This window comes from Crocodylus siamensis, chromosome 2 (assembly GCF_052110815.1).
Source record: "Crocodylus siamensis isolate JL-2025a chromosome 2, ASM5211081v1, whole genome shotgun sequence".
In the NCBI taxonomy this organism is placed as follows: Eukaryota; Metazoa; Chordata; order Crocodylia; family Crocodylidae; genus Crocodylus; species Crocodylus siamensis.
The window spans coordinates 48,089,773-48,112,749 of NC_143396.1; the positions used below are offsets into that span (position 1 = coordinate 48,089,773).

A 22,977-nucleotide genomic window follows, 5' to 3' on the forward strand; every position below is an offset into this window, starting at 1 on the left:
CATGACCAGTAAGAGAGTGAGACCCTAAATGATTGAAATACATCATTCAAAAGCTCTTGTACCAATTTTCTATAGAATTTTGGATATGAGGATTGTCACACAGGTGTTTAAAAGAATTAATTATTGTCAGGATATGTAAGGGCAAAGAGAATAAATCATTAGTCATAACTACAGAATGATCTCTGCCAGCCATCTCTGGAAAGGTCTGCAGTTGGATTCTCAAGTAATGTTGCACTCTGTAGAAAAGAAACTTCCACAATCATGATGTAGGTTTTGAGCAAACTGAATAGCTGATGCAGTTTTTCTGCCTGGCAAATCCAGAAGTGACAAGAACTAGTTTCATAGTAGTTAGGGGTCAGAAGGGACCTGAATAGATCATCTAGTCTGATCCCCTGCCACTGACTGGAGCACACGCTGGGATCACATGACCCCAGACAGGTGTTCTTCCAACCTCTTTTTGAATTTACCCAAGGTAGGAACAAGGACCACTTTCCTAGGAAGTTGGTTCCAGATCCTAGCCACCCTAACAGTGAAATAGTGCCTCCTAATCTCTAACCTGAACCTATTCTTTAGCAGCTAGCAGCTTCTGGCCATTGTTCCTTGTCACCCCAGGTGCTGCTGGAGGGAATAGGACCCTTCCTATATGCTTCTCATCTCTCCTAATGAGTTTGTAGGCAGCCACCAAATCCCCCCTCAGCCTCCATTTGCTAAGGCTGAACAGGTTCAGGTCCCTCAGCCTCTCCTCATAGGGCCTGCCCTGTTGCCCTCCAACCAAGCGGGTGGCCCTCCTCTTAACCCTCTCAAGGCAGGCCACATCCTTAAAGTGCGGTGCCCAGAACTAGATAGTTTCATAGTAGCTAGAGTCGGAAGGGACCTAGGTAGATCATCTAGTCCGACCCCCTGCCTTAGCAGGAAAGAGCACCGGGGTCAGATGACCCCGGCAAGGTGCTCATCTAACTTCCTTTTAAAAATCCCCAGGCTAGGAGCCTGCACCACTTCCCCTGGAAGCTGGTTCCAGGCCCTAGCCACCCTGACTGTGAAGTAGCGCCTCCTAATATCTAATCTATGCAGTACTCCAATTGAGGCTGGACCAACATCACATAGAGGGGGAGTATCACCCCTCTGGACTGGCTTGAGATGCATCTTTGGATGCATGACAAGGTGCAGTTGGCTTTGCTGGCTGTGGTCTGTCATTGGCGGCTCATGTTCATCTTGGAGTCAATTATGACTCCAAGATCCCTTTCCACCTCTGTGCTCTCAAGGGGGGAGCTCCCCAGCTTGTATGTATGCTGTGAATTCTTTCTGTCCAGGTGCAGCACCCTACATTTATCTACATTGAAGCCTATCCTATTACCATCCACCCACTTCTGTAGTCTGTCTAAACCTAATTGCAGCCTCTCTCTCCCTTTTGAGCATGCCTACCTCTCCCGACATCTTGGCATCATTGGCGAACTTGGACAACCGTGTTTTCTGCCCCCTCATCCAAGTAGCTGATGAAGCTGTTGAACAGCGTAGGCCCCAGGACCGAGTCCTGGGCGACCCCACTCTTCACATCCCACCAGGTCGAGTATGACCCGTCTACCACCACTCTCTGAGTATGCCCCATCAGCCAATTTCTGACCCATCCAACTGTGGGCATCAGTGTCACAGTCACTCAATTTATTAATGAGAATGGGGTGAGAGATGTGTCAAAGGCTGCCTTAAAGTCCAGAAAGGCACGGTGACACCATTATCCAGGGATTTAGTTACCTGGTCATAAAAGGCCATCAGGTTGGTCTGGCAGGACCTGCCTTTGAACCCATGTTGATTTCCCCTGGGCATCATCTCACCTGCTGGCCCCTCACAGATGTGATCCTTGACAGTTTTTTCAAGGATTTTCCCCAAGACCAATGTGAGGCTTATGGGCCTATAGTTTCCTGGGTCCTTCTTTCTCCCGTTCTTATAAATGGGAACCACATTAGCTACTTTCCAATCTCTGGGCACCTGGCCTGTGGACCACGATTGCTCGTACAGCTGGGCCAGGGGCACAGCAATGACCCCCGCCAGCTCTCTCAACACCCGTGGGTGGAGGGCATCAAGGCCCACAGATTTAAAAACATCCAGCTCTTCCAGAAGTTCCCTAACTACTTCTGCGCAGACCAGTGGTCTGGCAGTGCTATCCCCAAGGTTGCCCCTACCTGTGGTGGGAGAGCTGTCCTGGTCCCTGTCCAAGAAAACAGAGGCAAAGAACTTGTTAAAAAATTTTGGCTTTCTCGTCTGACATAGCCACAAGATTACCATTTGAGTCTAATAAGGGCCCTACATTACCCAGTGCCCTCTTCTTACTCTCAGTGTATTTGAAGAAGGACTTCTTGTCCTTAATCCTGATCGCTAGGCTGAGCTCCACCCCCTCTTTGGCTTTCCTAATGGCCCTCCTACACTCACGGGCCAAGGACAAGTATTCCTCCTTGGTGATGGTCCCTCTCTTCCACGGGGTGTATGCCTCCCTTTTGGCCATCAGGCATTCTCAAATGCCTTTACTGAGCCATGGGGGTTTCAGAGCACTCTTACCCCCCTTCTTTCTCTCAGGGGCTGTCACACTCTGAGCCTGGAGAATCGTCCCCATAAGGTATGACCATCCCTAATGGATTCTTATATCCTCTACCTTTTGGGCCCTCAGTGCCTCACCCACTAATCTCCTAAGTTTGTTGAAGTTGGCTCTTCTGAAGCTGGGGGCTTTAGTCTTGGTATAAGCCCTCAACACCCTGTGCTGCATGGTGAATGATGATCACTGTCACCCAGGTGGTCAAGGACCTGCAGTCCCCTCACCATGTCATCTCCAGTGGCCGAGACCAAGTTCAGCAAGGCATCTCCCTAGTAGGGCTGTGCAATGCTAGCAAAGGTACCTGCAATCTTAAATTGAGTGCTGTGATTTGCTTTGGAACTGGGGTTTTTTTAAACTCTTCAGGCCTCCTGTTGGAAAGCTGTCTTAAGGCTGCCAAGGAGACTGCACAATAATACATGGGTGCTAATGATTGAATTGGTGGACCAATCCAAAGAAGATCTTCGGCTCTTAGTAGACTTCCACTTCTGCAAACGGTTTTAGACTAACCATCAAGTAAAGAAAAACCAGGGTTGTGTGTAAGCCACTCTTAGAAGAGAGTCCCTTTCATATTCATGAGGGGCAGTAAACGTCTAATGATTCTTGAATTCACTCATTTGGAAGCATCTTGAACAGTCATGCTGGGAAGATAGTCTCTTACATCCAGAAAGCTAGCATAGTCTTCAGCATGCTTACAGAGTGTATCAGTATGGGTTCAAGCCCTCCAGTAAATTACAGACATAAAAAGCTGATTTCCTTTCCATGGTGCTGTATGGGTGGTGAGAATTCTGTATTATAGAAAGTACATCTGTCAGCTGGAGAAGTTTCATCAGAGATACCTTCATGCCCTTTTCCGGGTGAGGTGGTATGACTAATGACAATATACTGTATGTCCATTGACTGTATGTCTAATAACAAGCAATGGACTTAACATGTGGTTTGGATAGTCGGCATACAAATGCCCAAGTGATTCCTGTATGGTGATTTTAAAGTCTCAAATCAAATGACATACCCGTCTTCAAGAAAGTGTTTCAAGGGCATCCTAAAAGGGCGATGGATTGAATGTAACCTACTGCCTAATTTTTGTCCTCATAGGTATAAATAGGCAGCAATGGAGCAGCAAGGTAAGGAAAAGCATAGATAATGAAGGACTTGTCCAGCAGCCATCCAGGTTGCATGCTAAGTGGTGTTGCAACTTTGTTACAAAAGACACATTGCAGGTGGGCCTGCATAGTCATGTGTATAGGCACTGTGTTTGGGTTGCCTAGCCCTCACTGCGACACTGTCATGCTTGACTGTGATGGATTTCCAACGGCAATGAGTTGGAGTGCATCCTGGGATGAGGGGTCAGAAGGAGATGAATGGAAATTGATTGCTGCAGCATAAAGCACCATTTTGGTTTTAAGATTTGTTAAGAATACAGTTTCCCTTGCTTTTATTTTAATATACTCAGTTTTGTAACCAGAATTCAAATACCGCACTCACTTTTGGTAAATAAATTAAGTTCTTACAATTATTTCTGTGCAAAAATGAATGTGATCAGTGAGAGAGATCGTTCTAGCAAGACAGGAAGTTGGTTGTAATCAAATATTGTTTTAGTTGGAAAATATTTTGTATGGAAGGGAACAGAGATGGATGGTTATAAAGGGAGTACAGATAAGGTACTAGGGAACTCTCAAAAATATTCTTGTTGTTGCTACTACAGTTTACCAGAGCAAGTGGAAGGCTGCATGTAAAAAGTGCCAGGAGTCCCTAGAATCTTGTTGTTTTTAATGAAGAAAAAATGCTGCATGGTCCTTCTAAATACCAGGCTTGGCAGTGTCCATTTCAAGGTGCTTGAAACAGTGTCTATACTTAGTCTCCCAGTTGTGTTGAAGCAGTGGCACTGCTAAGAGTTGGTTGATTTAAAAGACTTGCACCACTGGGGAAAGACCTTAAGACGCAGTTATTTTGTGGGATGGGGAGAGAGGGATCTCTGTGTGTAAGGAATAGTGGGATCAGCCTGAGAAATGAATCTTTTGGGCCTCAGTCCCACAATCTTGCTGACCCTAGGTGAAATAAGGTTCTTTAACTGTCTGACAAGACTTGAGATGATAAAGCTTTATGGCATATGCTCATGTACAGTGATTACTGAGCAGGCATGTGCTCTCGTTTCTTACATTATTCTGTGTCATAATCTATTGTAAATTAGCTATTCTTTCCAATATGAGTTCAGTTAACCTACTCAGATACTTCCATTTTTTTTTTATTTTTTTTTTCAGAAGAAGTTTCGTCCTGTTTTTATAGTACTGTATTCTAGTCTTGATTTTCATTTAAAAAAAATCTTTTGTTTTGTTTTCTAGGTGCGGTTTATCACCAAAATATGGCATCCTAATATTAGTTCAGTCACTGGGGCCATTTGTCTGGATATCCTGAAAGATCAATGGTAAGGGATTCCATATAGTTCTCAGTCTTAAACCTTGAATCATAGAAACCTGCTACTCCTTCATATACTTGCAGTTTTATCTCATGAGCCCCAAATCTCAACAGGCTTTTAAAGCTTTTAAAAATATTTTTTATTTCATAGTTTGATTTTTTTCATTCATAGATGCTACTTATTTTGTAGTTTTCATGTCCATTTTATGCAGTTTCCCTCCTCCAATAACAAATACTAGTATGCCTACCCAGGTGGCCAGTTTAGGTGCAGATAGCACAGCAAATGTTTATCTTAATTTTCCTGCTTTGCTTGCACTTTATTTGTAACACTGAGAGGTATTGCTGCGTGCTGAGTGGTGGTGTATGGAATGGGAACACCATAATATAAAAAGTAGGGTGAGGGAATATAGGGGAAAAGAGGAAAACAAAAGATACTGACCTCCCAACTTTATGCACTGCTTTAGCAGTGGTGGTGTTCACTGTTTGAGATGGACAGAATATTTTTCCGTCACTTGTCCCCTCTCAGCATTCCATTTGTCAGTAAGCTCTAAAAAAAAATTATTATTGCTCAAATATTTGGAATAGGCCTGCAGGTAACCCTGGCTGTAATTACTGACTTTTTAAAAAGTAAAAATTCCTAACATGTTGTTTTCCATCTTAAAGTGTCTCTGATCCACAGAGGATGAGGATGAGAACTTGTTACAGCTCCCAACTATAGAGCAAGACTTCCTAGTTTAAGCAACTTAGCATGCTTTCAGCCCTTGTATTGTAGCTGTCATTTTGGTTGGCATCATGGGTCACACCATGGATCCCGGTAGCAGAAAGTTTGAATTAAAGGGTCAGGTTTTGTAACTGAGCTACTCCTTTATGTGTAGGCACGGAGAACAACAACACGAGGAGGCAGTGTTTTCTAATTTCACAGCTGTTTTTATAACTCAGCAGCTTTACAGCTGTTTCGTAATGCCACATCTTCGTTTGTAGTGGTTGCTCCTTTCTACATGGAAGTTTGGGGTCCCTGACAAGTCTCTTTTAGCCTGCAATATGTAGTTTCAGTAATAGTTTCTTGGGGGAGGCTTTTGGCCAAAATTTCTGCAACTGCAATTCAATTGTATCTTTTCGTTCTCCTAAATAGGCCAGAAGCCTAGCATTAATTCTTTTTTAAATTTTACATTTTCAGCCATTCATATGTGTGTGTTTGTTTTTTCTTTTGTGAGGTGGGAAGGTTGTGACCTAACGAGATCTTTGAAACCTCAGGCTTGGAGAATTAATCTCTGTGCCTCAGTTTCTATCTGTTAAATGGCAAACGAACTCCCTTCAGTCCTCTTTTAGTATGGCTTATTTGTTTACCTTGTGGTAGGTGCTTCTTCACTAGGTGATTGTTTTGAGCTGGTTACATGGGGCTCCAGTTTTGGCTCATTTAAATGCTGCTGCAGTACTGTTACTGGTCATCTTTTGATTTGGAAGTGCTGGGGATGAATCTCCCAGAAAGTTTCTTTTTATTTCTATTTGCCTTTATCCCTTTCACAGGATTTGTGTAGGTAGTAACCCCTCCTTCTTATTGTGTGAGACTGGCTGTGGCTTCTTGCTGAGGTAGTTAATAGTATTTTAAACAAGTGGCAGTTGCTTAAGGGTTGTAGAAATGTGTGTGTTTGGTGTTCCTAGGCCCTTGTTGGCCAAGGGATAATGAGGACCTTTTGAGGGTACTGGCAGGCTGTACTGATGGATGAATTCTGTTGTTATGGCCTTCTTATTTTTTGAACAGCTTGTTGTAAACTTAAATGAATTCCTGTACTTAAGAAGACAGTCTACTTGGCAGTGTCAGTATGAAGCATGAATGCCATTTAAAAAAAATGTTAACTGCCTGTACTGTCACCTTTGCAGTGGCACTTCCTGGGTTTTTTAGCTTAGGTCAAGAAATGCCAAAAGTACCATGCTCAAATCTGAAATAAGGAGTGGGCTGATAGTACTGAAAAAAGGGACAATCTGAAAAATGCTGTCTAGATAAATAACTTTAACACCCGTTTTAACAGAAATGGACAGGTACCCTGCTCAAATTTTTTAAACGCTTTGTTCTGAGACCTCCGTTCAGTCCTCTTGTCAGATATGTGATAAGGGCTTTGAAGTGCAACTACTTTAGCTTCTAATGATTTTGCTAAATACCCCTGTTGTTGATGCTATATTTAAATCTATATCAAATTATGACATGCATCTCCAATTCCCATTGAGGGCAGAATTTGGGCCAAACATCCTACAATCTGGTTTCACATTTGTTAGTTTTATTTGTGGCAAAAATGAAATAGTCAATAGCTTTCATATTCTAATGAGCATAGTTAGCCCATGTTGACAGGAGAGTTTACTTAATGGGAAAATAACTTTGTTGAATGATCTTGTAGTAAAGGCAATTGAAGTCCTTTTCAGCTATGTTTTTGAAAATGAAAGGCTCTGCAGCTACTGATTGATGTTCATAATCCTTGTGAATTGGTAAATCTCTTTCCTCTTCAGCATCGAGTGCATGCTTCAGTAACATATATCATGTATGCACTCTGTTCAGAGGAGACTGTCAAAACTGAAGATGAGCTGGACAGGTGGTTCCTGAGAGATGAGACTGAAAATAATCGAAAACCACATTTTAAACCAACTTTTTTCTGTGAAGCTGAATCGGCTCTGCCTGTAGACTTTGGATGTATAGAATTCAGGAGCCTTAAAGTAGGACTGTATATATGAGCGCATGTGTATGTGGTGGTATTCACTTTGGAAACTGGAATGTCACAAACAAGTTCATCAGGCTCCAACAAATGAGCGAGACCTCACAGCCTGAACTGTCACAAATAGTGTGGTCTAGTAGATTTTTAGCACAGGTTCTTTGAAAGAGTTTCTGAGCTCATCTTCTATTTTTACGGCTGTTCAGCTTCTGAGTGGCCAGGGGCTGTACAGTGTGTGGGCTCCCCAGGCTTTCGCCACACTGTCCTGCTATGCCAGCTCTCCTGGCCCAGAGCTTGTGTAGACTTCCTGCAGGCTGCCCCTCTCTCTGCCCCACCGAGGCAAGAAGCAGAAGCTGGAGGAGGGAGGGTGAGCCTGGAGACTGGCAAGGCCAGTAAGTGGGGGAGGAAAGGGGAGCCCATGGGTCTCAAATTTAACCCCTCATGGACTGTGTTGAACGGCCCTGTTCTAGTTGTTATAAAGCCTCATTTGTCTAGAGAACTCTCCTGCTCTACAGACATGAGCAATACCTCCCAAACTCCTTGGTATCATATCCATTTCTGTGTTTAAGGTAAAAAATGAGGAAGCTGTCCAAATCATTGACACAGCTGTGTTTAACTCAACTCCCAGTTTAAATAATGACTGTTTTGAGGCACCACTTTTTTCTTTGCCATTTAGTTTGGGAGTATTTCTGTACAGGGAAGTAAAAGAAAAGTAATCGTGACACCAATTATAGGTGGTAGATCTTGTAAAGTCTCTCTGGGAGTGGGGGGGAAATTGCACTAAATTGAAGTAAAGGCTTTGGAGGATTTTATAGCATATACAGTGGCTGCAGTTATTTTAAAATAATTATAAGCTCCAGCATGATTGTCACAGATCATGTCACAAACCAGTATGGTAACTAATTATTTGTCATCAATACCTATTCTAGCTAATCTGTTCAATCTGAAATCTAGACTCAGTAGGATTCACATCCTTTTTTTTTTATGATTTTGCAGACTTTTTCTGCAAATTGTGGTATGAAGGGAAAGTAGCATAGGGACACTTAAAGTTGAAAACCATTTTCTTGACTATTTTCATGGCCAGTTGCTCAGTTTTAGATGATTGTGGTCTGAAAACAATAATTCAAATAATATTACAGTTTGATTTAAGTTTACTGTGTAATTGCATCATAATCCAGAAGATACTTTAGTAACAAAATGTTCATTGTAAATCTGATTCTTTTTGATCTTCTTAGTTAATTCCCAGCTCCATTTAGAATTTTTCTTGAAATTACATCAGAAATATTAAATAAAGTATTTTTCTACAAGAAACTTGCTCTGAAACATCTGCTCAGGTTTTGGGGAATGTGAGCTTGAAAAATGAGTTGGTTTTTTTTTTCAGGAAACAGGTTGCATACCTAGTTTAGTTTCATCTCAGAATCAATAATGATTTTTTCAGCAGTTTGAATTTTCTGCAAGTTTAGCTTTAGGAAATTTTAAGAAAGCTACAAATGTATCTGTAAAGTGGGAGATACAATATGCTAATTAAAATTACTGCAATCTCACTTGTATTTTGGTAGAGAATGCTAGTTTCATCGGGACGTTCACGGATGTTTATTTTATTTGAAAAAACTTAAATTTCCAGGAAAATTCATTGATAATTATAAATACTTCTGAGAAATTGACTTACTGGGATGGTTAGCATAAAAGCTTCAACCATATGAAGATCTGAAAGTACACAAAGGTTGAACAAGCAGCTTCACTGACATTTTATCAGCCTGTGTGCATCTGTTCATCTGCATCTCAAACCACAACACCTAGTCCAGGTTGCAAAAGCAGATAGCATACTGAACTTTTTCTGTTGAAAACAAAGAGGAAATTGTAACCTGTTCCCAATCCATCATATCTGAGCCACCTGCCCACACTTTTTTCTCCATCCGCACTGATGGCCAGCTTTGCCATATTTCCTATCTTTCTATCTCCATATATCCTCCTGGATGCCTGTTAAATTTTGCCATCTAACAGCAAAAATTACTCTGCGCTTGTTTTCCACAGCATTTTCCTTCCTTACTGATATCTCAAACATTGTGGTCTGAGGTCTTTCCCTGGACCGCCTTCTTTATAGCATATAAACATAGGAAAATATTTACATGTATTGCATACTGGTCCATGTCTTTGTTGTCCCTTCTTTCCTCATTGTGTTCCACAGATGATGTGGGAGCACTATAGCCCCTGGGTAAAGGGTCTGATTCGTCTTCCTGTAACAGCTCAGGCTTCTTGTTTTTTTTTTTCCTTTGAAAAAATTGTGATTTATACCTTTCAATCAGAGTTGAGCTACATTGAAAATTAACATAACAAATTTACAATTAAAATTAGGAAAAATATTGTTAAATGCCCCCTCAAACTCGGTAATAAACATTTTTGTGACAGAAACATGTTCAGACTTGTAAATATGTATAATATTTATCCATGTTACACAAAATTTAAAAAAAAATAGTCACTGTTCCTGCAAGTGCCTATATTATTTTAGCTATTTTATTACAAGGACAGAAAGCCAGCAGAGGGAGCACATATTGACTCATCAATCCAGTTCTCAGTGCTTGCCTAACAAAAAGGGTGATACTAACGGCAAGGAAGTAAAGAAGCAAGTTGTAGTTGGCCTTTGTTTCATCAGAAGCCAAATCTGTCTTTTACAAAATGAAAAAGGACAAATTGGCAGACCAATAAATTTATGTTTGAAGTTACTTATGAGATATGGGTAATGAGGAGGAAGTGTGCTTAAAAGATTAAGAATTCCAAAAAGTAGTGGGGTTCGTTTCTTGCTATAGCCTGAAGCACTTCCAAGTTCCGCATGCTTCTGATGCTTGTGGGTCTTTGAATTTTTTTCATTTTATGTGATATTTAATAGGGCATGCAACAAAGGAGATCTTGGTAATGCCATTTTCAAACTTGAATTTTAGGGCAGCAGCAATGACTCTAAGAACGGTGTTGTTATCACTGCAAGCATTGTTGGCAGCTGCAGAACCAGATGACCCACAAGATGCAGTAGTGGCAAACCAGGTAAGATATTTAAAGTAATTCCCAGAACTAACTGTTTAATTCTTCTAAAGGGTTCCCTGCTAACTCAGATGAACCTTTTTCTTATTTTTGGTTAGCCAAAAAGCGTCATGGAATTTAATTAAAAAAAAAAAAAACCCACAAAAAACCAAATGAGTGTTTCACTGCAGTGTTTGCAACCAGAAAGTACAGGATTGAGAACCTGAAAATGGATACTGGATATAAAATCAACCTTTGCGTTTGTTTGTTTGTTTGTTTTATTTCATTATCTTGTGTAGAAGAAACACAGTGAAGAAGCAGGATAGTGAAGTTAACAAGCGTTTACATTTTTTGTGCACCTAATAAACTAATTTAAATAAAGAAATGCATCTAAAATTACTTCTAATATTTTATGATGCTGCCTTGAGCTGGCTGCTGGCATGCAACCATTTCTTGTATGTCAGTATGAATAGGCCAGATCAGCAATGTTGATAATCAGCCAGACATTAAGATCAGCTGTTGATAATCAGCCAGACATTAAGAAAGCAATTACTTTTGGTCATTCTTTACCTTTCTTGCAAGTAATTGAACTGAGTGAAGCGTTTTGTACAGTTGATGCTTGCAGACTCTCAAATTAACTGCACTGTTTACCAGCTTAATTGGTGGTAATAGAATTCTAGTTGACTGCAAAAGTAGCAGGCCTGGATGCATATGTATGGTAGTATTAACTTTTTAAAAATAGTTTATTTTATTTGTTTTGCATCTTGTATGACTGGTTATACTAGAACTCACATTTTTCTGTGTTTTGTTGAAAGCCAGGGAAAATCAATTCATAAGTGAATAATTTGATTTTTTTTTTTTTTTTTTAACTAAGTTCCAAAATGCATGCTTTTTGTATGTTAAGGAAGGAAAAAAGGGAAAAGTGTCTGAGTTCATAATAGTGACAAAGGTATTTTGTGGTAATGTTGAAGAAAGTATAAAACCTGGGTGCTTTCAGCATCCGATAATATATCTCTCCTTGTATTTGAACATTTTCTCTCATATTTTAATATTTTCTGGATGCAATTATAACCTTTGATATTCTGGACAGGAAACAAGTATGTCAGCACCCTGTATTTGGACCTGTTTAGCTAGTATGTTTTGGAACTTCTGTTCTGGTTCCCAGCTGTGTCAAATATCCAGGGAAGGCAGCTTGAGATCAGTAACAAAGTCATGTCCTAACACTTGACCAGCTGGGGTGGCAGTTCTGGAGACTACTGAAAAGCCCCAGTGTTTAGCAGCAGTGCTAGACGGCAGTATATCTGTGGCCAGAATCCTGGAATTCCCTGGTATTGCCATGTTCTTAGCCTTGCTGTGGATGATTTCACCCAAACGATTTGTCAGACTGAGTTGCTCTGTGTATAATGAACTGTTGCAAGGGCAAATGAGGCCACCAGGGTTTTTGTACAAGTGATGTCTCTGAACTAGTTTCCTTGCTTCAGTGTACCTAGATTTTTTGCGGTCACTGTCTTTTTGTTAAAGTAAGTCCTGTGTTACTCCAACAATGACTGAAATACAGCTTCCTTTCCTAGTTTAGTAAGGTGAGATTTTTTTTTTTTTATATCACAGCTTTAACAGTCTGATGGCAATGTTGTGCCTGAAGATTTTTCTCTCAAATTTTTCCAAGGAGCAGTGTTCTCTGCCCTTTCCTACTGGGTTTTGTATTTGGGCTGTGACAGATTGGTAGGATCTGTTATAAGAAGGATTCAGTTTCTCCCATTCCCTGCAAAGATCTGTAAGAAGGATGGTTTGCATAAATATGGGGATTGCCTTTGGTTACAACAATTAGTGTTTAGTATTTAAAAAATTAGCCTGGAAAACGACTTTTAAATATGACCTAGTCCCATTCTTATTGAAGTGGATAGAAAACAAGTGAATTAGGAGTCAGTTTCTTATGTGCTTTTCAGAATAAATATTTTTGAGGAATGTAATTATCCCTCAAACTGGTTAAATGGACTTTTAAAAATAAATTTACACAAATTAGCATGCATGAAAATGAATTCAAGTACTAGAGTTTCATGGAAAAACAGGGGGGGACTTCTAGCTATAACCTGTAGAGAATGTGTGGTTTAAAAGTCAAGAACTGGTGAAAATCAAGTCTAGTTCTCAGCTGAGCTTTTTTTTACATAGGACAGCAGTGAAGTCTCCAGATACAAAGAGGAAGGAAAAGGTTTTTGCAAGATTTTCTCATTTGATCAGAAAGTAGATACTTGAACTATACAAAAGCTTGCATGGATTCCTAAAATGCTAAAAATAAAAAAATAAGAATACCGCTCTTTAATGCAATACAGTGGTCTGTTGTAACATCCCTATACTTCATTGTAATTGAGTTTTATGTTCTATAAATGAATACAGTTGTTAGCTCCTTCAGGTAGGAGTAGACTTCAGGGCATGAGGTGTTCAGTGCTGCCACACTGGGGTCCTGGACCATGGCTGGATTACTGTGCAGTAGCACAGTACAAGTGATGACACAGATACTCCCAAATACATCTGAATTTCTTGATTTATGTGCAGGCTGATGGTTTTTGTTTTGTTTTTCCTTGTATAATAAACTTATTTGGAATGACAATCTATCATATTTCAGCATCCTTCAGGACATGTTTCAGATCTGTACCTCTGTTTAGACAATATAAATTCTCAGCAGTGTCGCACTGGTCAAATGCTATCAGGTCATGCAATTAAAAATGAGTAGCTTTTTAACTTAAAATGATATATGATCACTTAATTGTAAAACTGTAAATATCCCATTTTAAAAAGTGAAATTAAATATAAAAATTACTAAAACAAGAACTGTCATCTTGTCTAAAAAGGTTATTTGTGACAGTTGAAGCACTCGTCAGCTTTTGAGTGCCTAACACAGGCTGGGAACTTTTCACTGTTGTCTTTTAAGGTAAGTTCTGTTGTTTATTAGAAAAATTGTATATGGTAATACTGGTGTAAAATACTGTGTACATCTACACAATTTTTTTCTAGTAAATAACTTAGTGTAAAATAGTGGCAGGTGGACTTCTATCTCTAAGTACTTTCTTTGTCACAAATGATACCAACATACTTAGTCCTCAGGAGGAAGTTTTGTTTCATTTTGGAAATTCATATTCCAAGGTGCAGAGTGCAGGTTTGCAGGTGCTGAATGTACAAAGCATTATGAATTGAACTCTGCCATAGTCAGTATGCTTTTGAGTTGTATCTTGCTGGTAGTCTTATGGATTAACTTTTTTTTCCTTTCTCTTTTTGCACAGTATAAACAAAACCCAGAAATGTTTAAACAGACAGCTCGGCTTTGGGCACATGTGTATGCTGGAGCACCAGTTTCTAGTCCAGAGTACACCAAAAAGATAGAAAACCTTTGTGCTATGGGCTTTGATAGGGTAAGTATGCATAACTCAGTTAAAAAAATTGGAGCAGAGCAGGTACACACATGGGTACTAGCTAATTTACTATAAAACCTTTGTACTTGTGTTTATATATACTAGTGATTTATAGATCTAAACACCTTTTCTGATTGCTTTTTTTAAGAGGTAATATCTTATGAACTAGCTGAATCAGTCATTTTCTAACTTTACTAGATTTTTTTTCTAAGCTTTTACAGATTCTACAGTTCTACAGATCATCAGTTTTAAAACATTGTAAGATTTTGTAATTTAGAAAATATCAGCCAGGCTAATATGTAAAGTGTCTGACTTTTGCTGCTGCTGTACAGGCTGAACATTTTGTGCCCTTTCGCTTTCTCTTCACAGAATGCAGTAATAGTGGCCTTGTCTTCAAAATCATGGGATGTAGAGACTGCAACAGAATTGCTTCTGAGTAACTGAGCCATGTAGAGAGAGCTGCTTCCATAGTCCAGCTTGCCCCTTCTTGAGGAGCATTCACCATCTGTTATTTTTAGGATTCTATAGAGATTCTCTTTTAAAACTGGCACTCTTGCCTGATGATGCTATCTAGGCACTATTGGAGACTGAAAACTGCTCTGTAAATAAAGCTAATTAAACGTCTGTGTAAATTTAAAGGGGAAATACTTTAATTTTTTTTCTTACTAAATATTGTAAAAATTCCTTGAGCTCAGCTAAAACAGTGGGGGACAAACATGCCTACTTTAGTGTTTAGCAGTGTGACCAAGACTAGCAGGAACTTGCTTCAGGATTTTGATTTAATAATTCAGCTAACATTAAGCGTCGTAGTCATCAAAATTGTTGGTGTCACTCATCACGGCTATCTTACTGTTTTTAACATGGATCCTATGTACCTGTGGATTGACCTATATTTGCATGCTTGTACTTTACTAGACATTTTAGAGGGGGTAGCTGAAGAGAGCACCATTTAAGTACCTGAGTGTTCGTGTAACTTACCTGAAAGATTTTCAAGACTTTTCTAAAGTTCAAAAATGGTGACCTGTTCAGAACCTTTTTCTTCCCAGTGAAGTGACTGGGAAACCTGCTGATCTCCTCTCCTCCTCCCCTTTAACATGCAGCTAAACTGTCTCCGCCAACTCCATAATCTGTGGGTAGGTGCGCCATTGACAGTAGCCTAGTTTTCACTTCAAATGGTATTTTTTGAATAACCAGTAAAATGTTCAGCGATCATACTTTTCTACACAATCACATAAAAGTTTGGTATGTTTGGACATAGCACAAAAATGCGTAGCTGCTTTTTTCATTTTGAAATAGAAGTCAAAGCTCCTTCAATAAATTCTGGGTAGTGTGAATTCATGGGATTTGAAGGAAGAAAAACTGATTCTCCAATGTATTGAGAACTTTTTTTTTCTTTGAGTACTTGCTATGATGCAATCAACTGTTTTTGTAACAGTTTTCTAGCTTTATTTTGGGCTTCAATGTAAGGATTGCTTACCAGGTAATTTAAAAATCATTCTTGCTTGCATTTTTACCTAGTTGATACCTGGAGGCTGTGTTGGTGTTTTTACTGTACATACTTCAAATGCACATAGAAGTAGAAGCGTGTTCTCAATTTCTTTCTTTTGGATTGATGTTTCTGATAAATAAGAGCTGAAATCTTACCTTCGCTTGTACATACAGTCAGCCTTTCTATTCGTATTAAAATGACATTTCATCCCGAGTGCAAAAGCTTGAAAATTATTAGTTTTGCAGTTTCAAATGCTAGTACCTCCATCTGAAGAAAGTTGTAATGTTTTTATGAATATGGTTACTTGCTTTTTGAAAATACATTTGACCTGAAACTTTCAACTAAAATACATAGAAAAGAAACTTAGAGTAGAGGCTGAGGATTGTGGATGATAGGTACTATAAAAGTCATCTTTTCTATTATTATATTTCTTTTACCTAAACAATAGATCAGTTTGAGAGGAAAACATACGTATGTCAGTTTTTTTCCTTGAACTATAAAGTATAAGTTGAAATAGTTTCACGCTTTATAGATGACTTGGTTTGTCAGTGATACTGGAAACAGTAAGGAACATTATTAAATCTCTCAAATATCTGGAGCAAAGTAGTAGGGGGAACAGAACCAGAAAATAAAGATGGAAAAGAGTTAACTAATACCTAATGCAGGATGCTCCCTGCAGCATTCTGAGGTGTCCATACTTTAAAAAAAAAAAAGTTTTGTAGGACACAGACAATAATACTTTAACTCATATCAGTGCAATACTAAATACAGTTGCTTAGTCTTTCTATACTGCTTTCTAAGGTTTATTCAGTGATCGTATTTCTTGGGTTTTTCTGCAGTGTAATTCATTTTCAAAGATGCCAAAGGAAACGAGATTTTTTTTGTCTTTCCTTTATATTATTTATTTTTTTAAACAAAGCTGCTACTGCTCAACTGGTTTGTTAGGTAATAACCAGGGATAGTAGAAAATGGTGGCAACTCTGCCATTTATGCTAAAATCTTGAGTTACTATCTTCTCTGTTATGCAGTCTGATTTAAAGTTTTATTACATCTATACTTTTCTTACCCTGGTGGTAACTGTAAATGTGACTGTCTATTCTTTCCCTTGTTCTTCACTGCTATTTATCAAAGGAAAGAAATTGGAATTAATTTTTAAGGGACATGAACTCTTACTATAGGCTTTTGGGGTCTGCTATTTGATGACAGGATGAGCCCTCTGGGGACATGTATGGGTACCAGTCAAAAGATAACCAACTTAAAGATTTCAGTTTATATAAGGGAATGGGATAAGGAAGACAGCTGGAGGGGAAAAGGAGAGAATGGGCTTTGTTTCGATTATCACAATCGCCAATTACACATTTTTCTAATGTGGAGTTTATTTCCCTTGCCCAGCTCCTTGCATTCTTTGCACTGCAGAACCATCTTCCCTTTCCCATTGTGTTCAAATGCAGATTTGTACAACTCTCATGTGCCCTTTGTCCCCCTTACCCTGCACTTGGGAACAGGGGTGGAGTATTTTGGTACTCACTGAGATGCTGGCAGGAGGGCAGTTTCTCAAGACCTAGGCTGAGGAGGAGCAATGACACAATTATTAGGCAGACATTCACAATTTGAGGTCCCTTTTGAATTTGATAGTTGACTCCTTTATAAGGAATGTTTTTCTACTCTTGGTAATTATCAGAGTTGAATATAAGGGTAATAATTTACCAGATTAGTTTAACTGCAGCTGGGGCTGAGCCCTAGGAATCTTAATGTTCCATTGTTTATCATAGCAACTTTATGAAACCCAAATTGTAGTTCAGTTTTCTGTGTTATCTGATTAGACAGCACTATATTCAGGGCCCTGTGCATTCATGGATGTAGAATTGTCATAGGCCACTCCCTGCTTCAGGTTGTGCATTTACAACATGCATTTAATGCATCATTCTGCATACAAATACTTCCGGATTGATAAACAGGTGCCCTATCCTAAATCTGTCTGGAAGATTGAAACAATAATTGAATGTCCCCTGTTATCTCAATAGCATGTTTAACATTGAAACCAAATGACTGCTGGACTGTGGACTAAATTTCAGTGCTGAATTTCTTAATAAACATCCAGCTACTCTGCTGTATCTCTTGTTGGTGGATGTTATTGCTGGGAAACAAGGTACTTACTCCAGTCTCTTTTGACTCCTTGCAAATTTAAAGTGGCTTCTGGTTTTGTTCAGAGGCAGGGAGGAAAAAAGACATCCTTCTCATTGCCAAAGCCTCACATACACAGGTGCCAAAATTCCCAGTCATGCCTCTGACCAGCTGCCAAACTTGCAACTTCTTGCAACAGCTTTGGAAAAGAAGTGGTGTTCTCAATATGACCAAGTGATGGATGCATTTGGGGGGGATGAGCACTTAAGGAGAGCACAAGGTGGATTGACTATAAAAATGTTGCTGTTCATTCTCTCCATTTAAGTTTCCAGGTTTTTAATTTTACCTGAACTTGCCACAACTCTCTCCAGTTTGCAGCAAGAGGGGCCTTGTAGTGGAATTGACTCTGCTTTTCCACAGAGTACATGGGGCCTTGACTATAATCAGTCAGGTAGTATTTATTTGAAGAACTGGGTATTAATTGTGTTGAATATAAGTCAGTTTTTTCTTATAATTGTATTTAACTTTTTTAAGTAAGTTAGCATTGGAACTCTGGCATGTGGAATGTAGGGGAAAAAGAGACTTCTCTTTGAAAGGCTAGATTGACATGCATGATATGGATAATGGAAACACTTAAACTATGCAAAATTAAACTCAACAGCTGTGCATGAGGCCTAGCATTTACAAGTATAAATCATTCCTTGATTTTTTTTTTTTTTTTTTTTTTTTGGGAGCTAGGACTGACCTGAAAGGATTTAGTCAGAGTTCCTGTTTACTGTGATAGTTGTATACAGTTCATGCAGTGTTCAGTTTTCAGAATGAAGGGAAATGTAATTGTATGCAAGACCATTGCTTGTTTCAGATGGAGTAAAAGAGGCTGGTTTATATATGGAGACATGCCCAAGGGGGGAAGTGATCAATATTTTAACAGTGGAAGTTAAATTTCCTTAATAGCTCTTTGGGGGAAGCCGCACAATGGAATCTCATATGCTCTGTTGCTGTATTTTGAGTGCTGAGGTGGGGATAGTGGGCTGGGAGTAGATATGAAGCATCTTGCTGAATGCAGCCATTGGTCTAGTAAAATCTGGTGTTCTGTTTTGTAGAACTTGGGCAGTTGGCTAAGCAAGAGACACTTAATTTTCATTTCTTCATGCTGCTTATGGCACCACAATACTCAAGTGTACAAAAAAGCTTTTCTGGGAAGACCAGGTAGATGTTTTCACTGTTCATAGCCTTATTTTCCAGGCTGCAAAAATTGTTTACTGTTCTAGTTTTCAGGTTGACTGACCTATAATAAACGAATTGCAGTAAAATGTATAGCTTGCTCTTCTCATCTGTACTGATAGTAGCTTCATCAGCTGATTTGCCATTAGACATGCAAGATCAACTGTCCTTAATACATTCTGCTTCCCACTTAGTTATTTCAGCTGTAATGCTCTTTAGTTAAGCTCAGCAACTCTACTTTTTCAGATTTGTTCCCACTGGAGAAATTGTTGCAAATCATTTGCACTGTATTGTGATGTTCCCTTTCTGCTTACTGTTACCTGCTTTGTAGGCATAAAAATAGCTAGCCAGTTGCTTATGAAGCTGAGCCATTCATTGAAAATGTAAGTAACATACATGACTCAACAGATGAGGAAATGTACTACAAAACTGCTGTATTTGTCCATTTTACAATTTGTGACAATTGCTGGTGCTTTGTTGTGAAGAAGGCTGTCATCATAAGAATGCTGATTTTCAACTGCTGAAGAACCCTGCTTTTTCCATCCCAAATTTTGACTTTTTACAAGTTGGTAATAAAGGATACTGTAGGAGGTTCATTACTGAGCATCTGACTTCCTGTGAAGGATGAGTGGGTGGGGCTGGAATGCAGCATCAGTGTTTTTTGTCTTGAGAATAAAGACGACACAACACTTTTGTACACAAATGATTTTTTAAATAAATACACATTTTAAAAGATGTTGATTTTCACTGGGAATGCTTAACAATAAATGCATGTTTCCCTGAAACAGTTTTCATCTTATTTCTGGTAACATCTTCTTCAGAGACTGACTGGAAGGCAGCATGCAGTGTGAAAAGAGGAAAATGATGTTCAGGTAATTTTGTTGAGCTGCATCGCAGAAATGCAACTGTGAGCTAGATTTGAGTCAGTTCAGTCAGTGAAATCCAGGTCAAAAGAAAGTGTGCTACTGCAGCAGGGAGGACTTGATGTGACTGAGTCTGAAATACTGTAACTATATCAAAGTGCTAGGCTTTTCTGTAAGAATCGTAACAAAAGATGAATCTAGTGTACAGTTTAAGCTATAATCAGTTCTCTTCTGGAGGAATGACAAGCTGTCTACTTCCCAGAACCAAGTATAAAAAAAAAAAAAAATGTGATCGCTTCAACCTTCTATGGGATACAAGGATCTGATGGAGCTTAATGTTATGGTATTCATATAACTTGTACAGCAAAATTGCAAATGCCCTGTTTAAAGTAAGTCTCTTACAAGAGTTCATCTACAGTGATATGAAAATGGAGCAAACCAGCCATGCAATCATAAAGCAACAAAATCAACATTTTCCTCTTGAGTTTTCTGGTATCTGGTAAATGATAGGTAATCTATGAGAGGTTTTGTACGTTGCAACTGGTTCTTTTCTTTTCTCAGTTGGGTGTTCTTTTATTTAAACGTACGATATATGTTTGGCATGGATATAGTCATGTGACAAAATAGTGCAAAGCTTTGAGAGTAACTATAGTGTTCATTTGGTAAAACAATATTGCTAGCATCCAACTTTTTTATATATACTGTAGCTGTCTGAGCAGTATGCTAAAACTAATGAAAAGAGCATGTTTTTATAGCGTTCAGTAATATCATTCATGTATTGAACAAACATCAGATTAGAAGTGCATGTTGAGTTTATCTCTTGCTAAATGTGTGGCAGTTCATTTTTTTTTTTTTTCTGCTAAGGTAAAGTGTGTTCATTCACTCACTCACCATGGAACAGTGAGTTGTTAACCTATCTGCTGTCTTTTTATTGAAAGCTGTACTCCCAGAGATGTAATATTTTGCAGAACATAACTTTCAGAAACTACCTTTTTTAAAATGACCTATGTACCCAAATCCAGGGGCTTAAATTAGGTTTTTGAGTATAAACCACTAGGTATACTTGCAGTGTCAAAGAGGGTTGTGCTGCTTTGTTTGCTTAAATTGTCAGTTTCTGTTTAAATATTTGGACTGAGTGGATGGATTTTTGGGTCAAGTCTACTGCCATGAAGCAGGACTTTGGTGCTATTAACTTCCAGAGCAGCTGAAATAAGGTGCAGCTTCATGTCCTCTTTGGGTATTTAGGAACTGAGGAGAGTGTTCAGCAGTGCGGTTCTGGAGTACCCAGATCCCCACCCAAGGGTAACTGCCAGTCTACACTCACTGCAGTTATAAGCAAAATCTATTGTATGCTGGTTCTATAAAATGGGTAAGGCAAGAAGAGGGATGTAGGGACACATGGAATCCCCCCCACCCATTGTTACTAACTGCACAAATCTAAGGTTGCTTTGCTTTGCCATCTGCTTCTGGAGTATGACAAGTCAGAAGACTCACCTCTGCAGGAATGAAACACTAGAAGGGTAAGACCAAGCTGAACTGCAGAGAACCAAGCTCCATGGGAGCAAAGCTAGAAACAGTTGGCTCTACCCTGTGCCACCAACAGATGGATGGTTGGAGTTCGGTGTGGTTAGAGATCTCTGCTCTTGGACCAGGAAACACCATCTGAAATTTAAGGGAGATTTAAATTTCCCAGAGGGGGACTGGAGAACAAATAGAAAATCTAGAAAGGCCCAGATATTCCTGTGGGTGGCATCCATAAGGCTTTTTTCCCATATGGTTGCAAAACTAGAAAGAGGCAATGATTTTAGATTTAGGCTTTGGTCAGCATTAAGGACCATATAAAAGTTCTGCATAGAACATAACCCTGGCTCAAATAATTACAAGCTGATTAGTGAAGGCAACTGAGATCAGACCTGAATGTGGAGGAGACCTGGAGTCTATTAAAGGTACAGTCAAGGATTTCTTGGGGTGACCTACCAGACCAACAGTATAGTTGGGATAGAGGTAGACACAGCATAGTTAGAAATTTACTTACAGTATCAGGAAGAAAAATCTAGAAAAGACTTAAAGGGCAAACTGGATGAATAGCCACTTTGAACAGATATTAAGAGTAAGCAGTGTCTCAGGAATGGAAAGTGGTATTGACCAATAAAGGAAACCATGTCTCAAAGGTTAGAAAGTGTAGTCAAGTTAAAACTTGAAAAAGGCTGAAGCAAGAATCCCTAAAAAAGGCAAGGTATCTATAACATCAAGATGCAAGACTAAAATATAAATTAGGCCTGGCATATACATTTAATGAGTATTTTTGCCTTGGTTTCCTACAAGGCTGATGAGCCTGGGGCAACAGCAGGATGGACAACGGCAGGGAGAGCATGAGAATTATCACTTCTGAGAACCAAGCAAAAATCAATGTTCTTAATATATTTGAGTGAAGGGGAGAACTAGATAATCTCCTTCCAAGAATTCTGAACAAGCTGATGTTATGTGAATGGAGGATAGGAAGTGTACTAGTATTTAAGAAAGTTGGGACAGGGCTTTCAGGTGGTTACAGGCCAGGTACTCTGACCTCAGTAGTATGTGAGGCTTTCAGTTGTTATTTTTCTCAATCTGTCTTAACACAAAGGTGAAAAAAAAAGGCAATAAAATAAAATGTGGGTTTACCTAACCCTATAGCTTTCTTTATTTCTTAGACTGAGGGAGTGTAATTGATCTAGATTTCTATAAAGCATTTAATATGGAACCATGTGGAAAATTATTGGTTAAAATGGAGATCAGTAAAAAAAAATGTACCCTGTGAACAACAAACTGACAATGGAGATGAAAACAGGTGTTGAAAGCATAACTAGTAGTTGAGTGAGATAACTAGTGGGTTTTCACAGGCATTGACTGGGATAAATCATACCAAATATTTGTTAAGATTGTTAATTGTGAATTGTTATTGCACAGTAAGTAATAGTTTAACTTGCTGATGACCATCTTGAGGGGCATCACCAATACAAAGGTGAAACCAAATATCCTACAGAAATAAGTAGACAATTTTAAGGATGAGAACTGAGGTGAAATTTAATAATACAAATGCAAATACAAGTCCTACAAGGGCATGAAACAAATCCCTGCTGTAAGTTCAGAGTTTAGCAGTGAAAATAACAGATGAAAG

The 22,977-nt window shown here is 39.0% G+C and overlaps 1 protein-coding gene across 1 annotated transcript in view; it reads left to right on the top strand.

Moving 5' to 3' along the window:
- Positions 1-19,692, top strand: part of UBE2K (ubiquitin conjugating enzyme E2 K) — a 59,629-nt gene extending 39,937 nt beyond the window's left edge. The window contains exons 4-7 of the mRNA XM_090035779.1: positions 4,924-5,006; positions 10,638-10,737; positions 13,992-14,120; positions 14,490-19,692. Of these exons, the coding sequence (XP_089891905.1) occupies positions 4,924-5,006; positions 10,638-10,737; positions 13,992-14,120; positions 14,490-14,564 (387 nt within the window). The 3' untranslated portion in view covers positions 14,565-19,692. The remainder of the gene's footprint in view (positions 1-4,923; positions 5,007-10,637; positions 10,738-13,991; positions 14,121-14,489) is intronic.
- Positions 19,693-22,977: the final 3,285 nt, after the last annotated feature.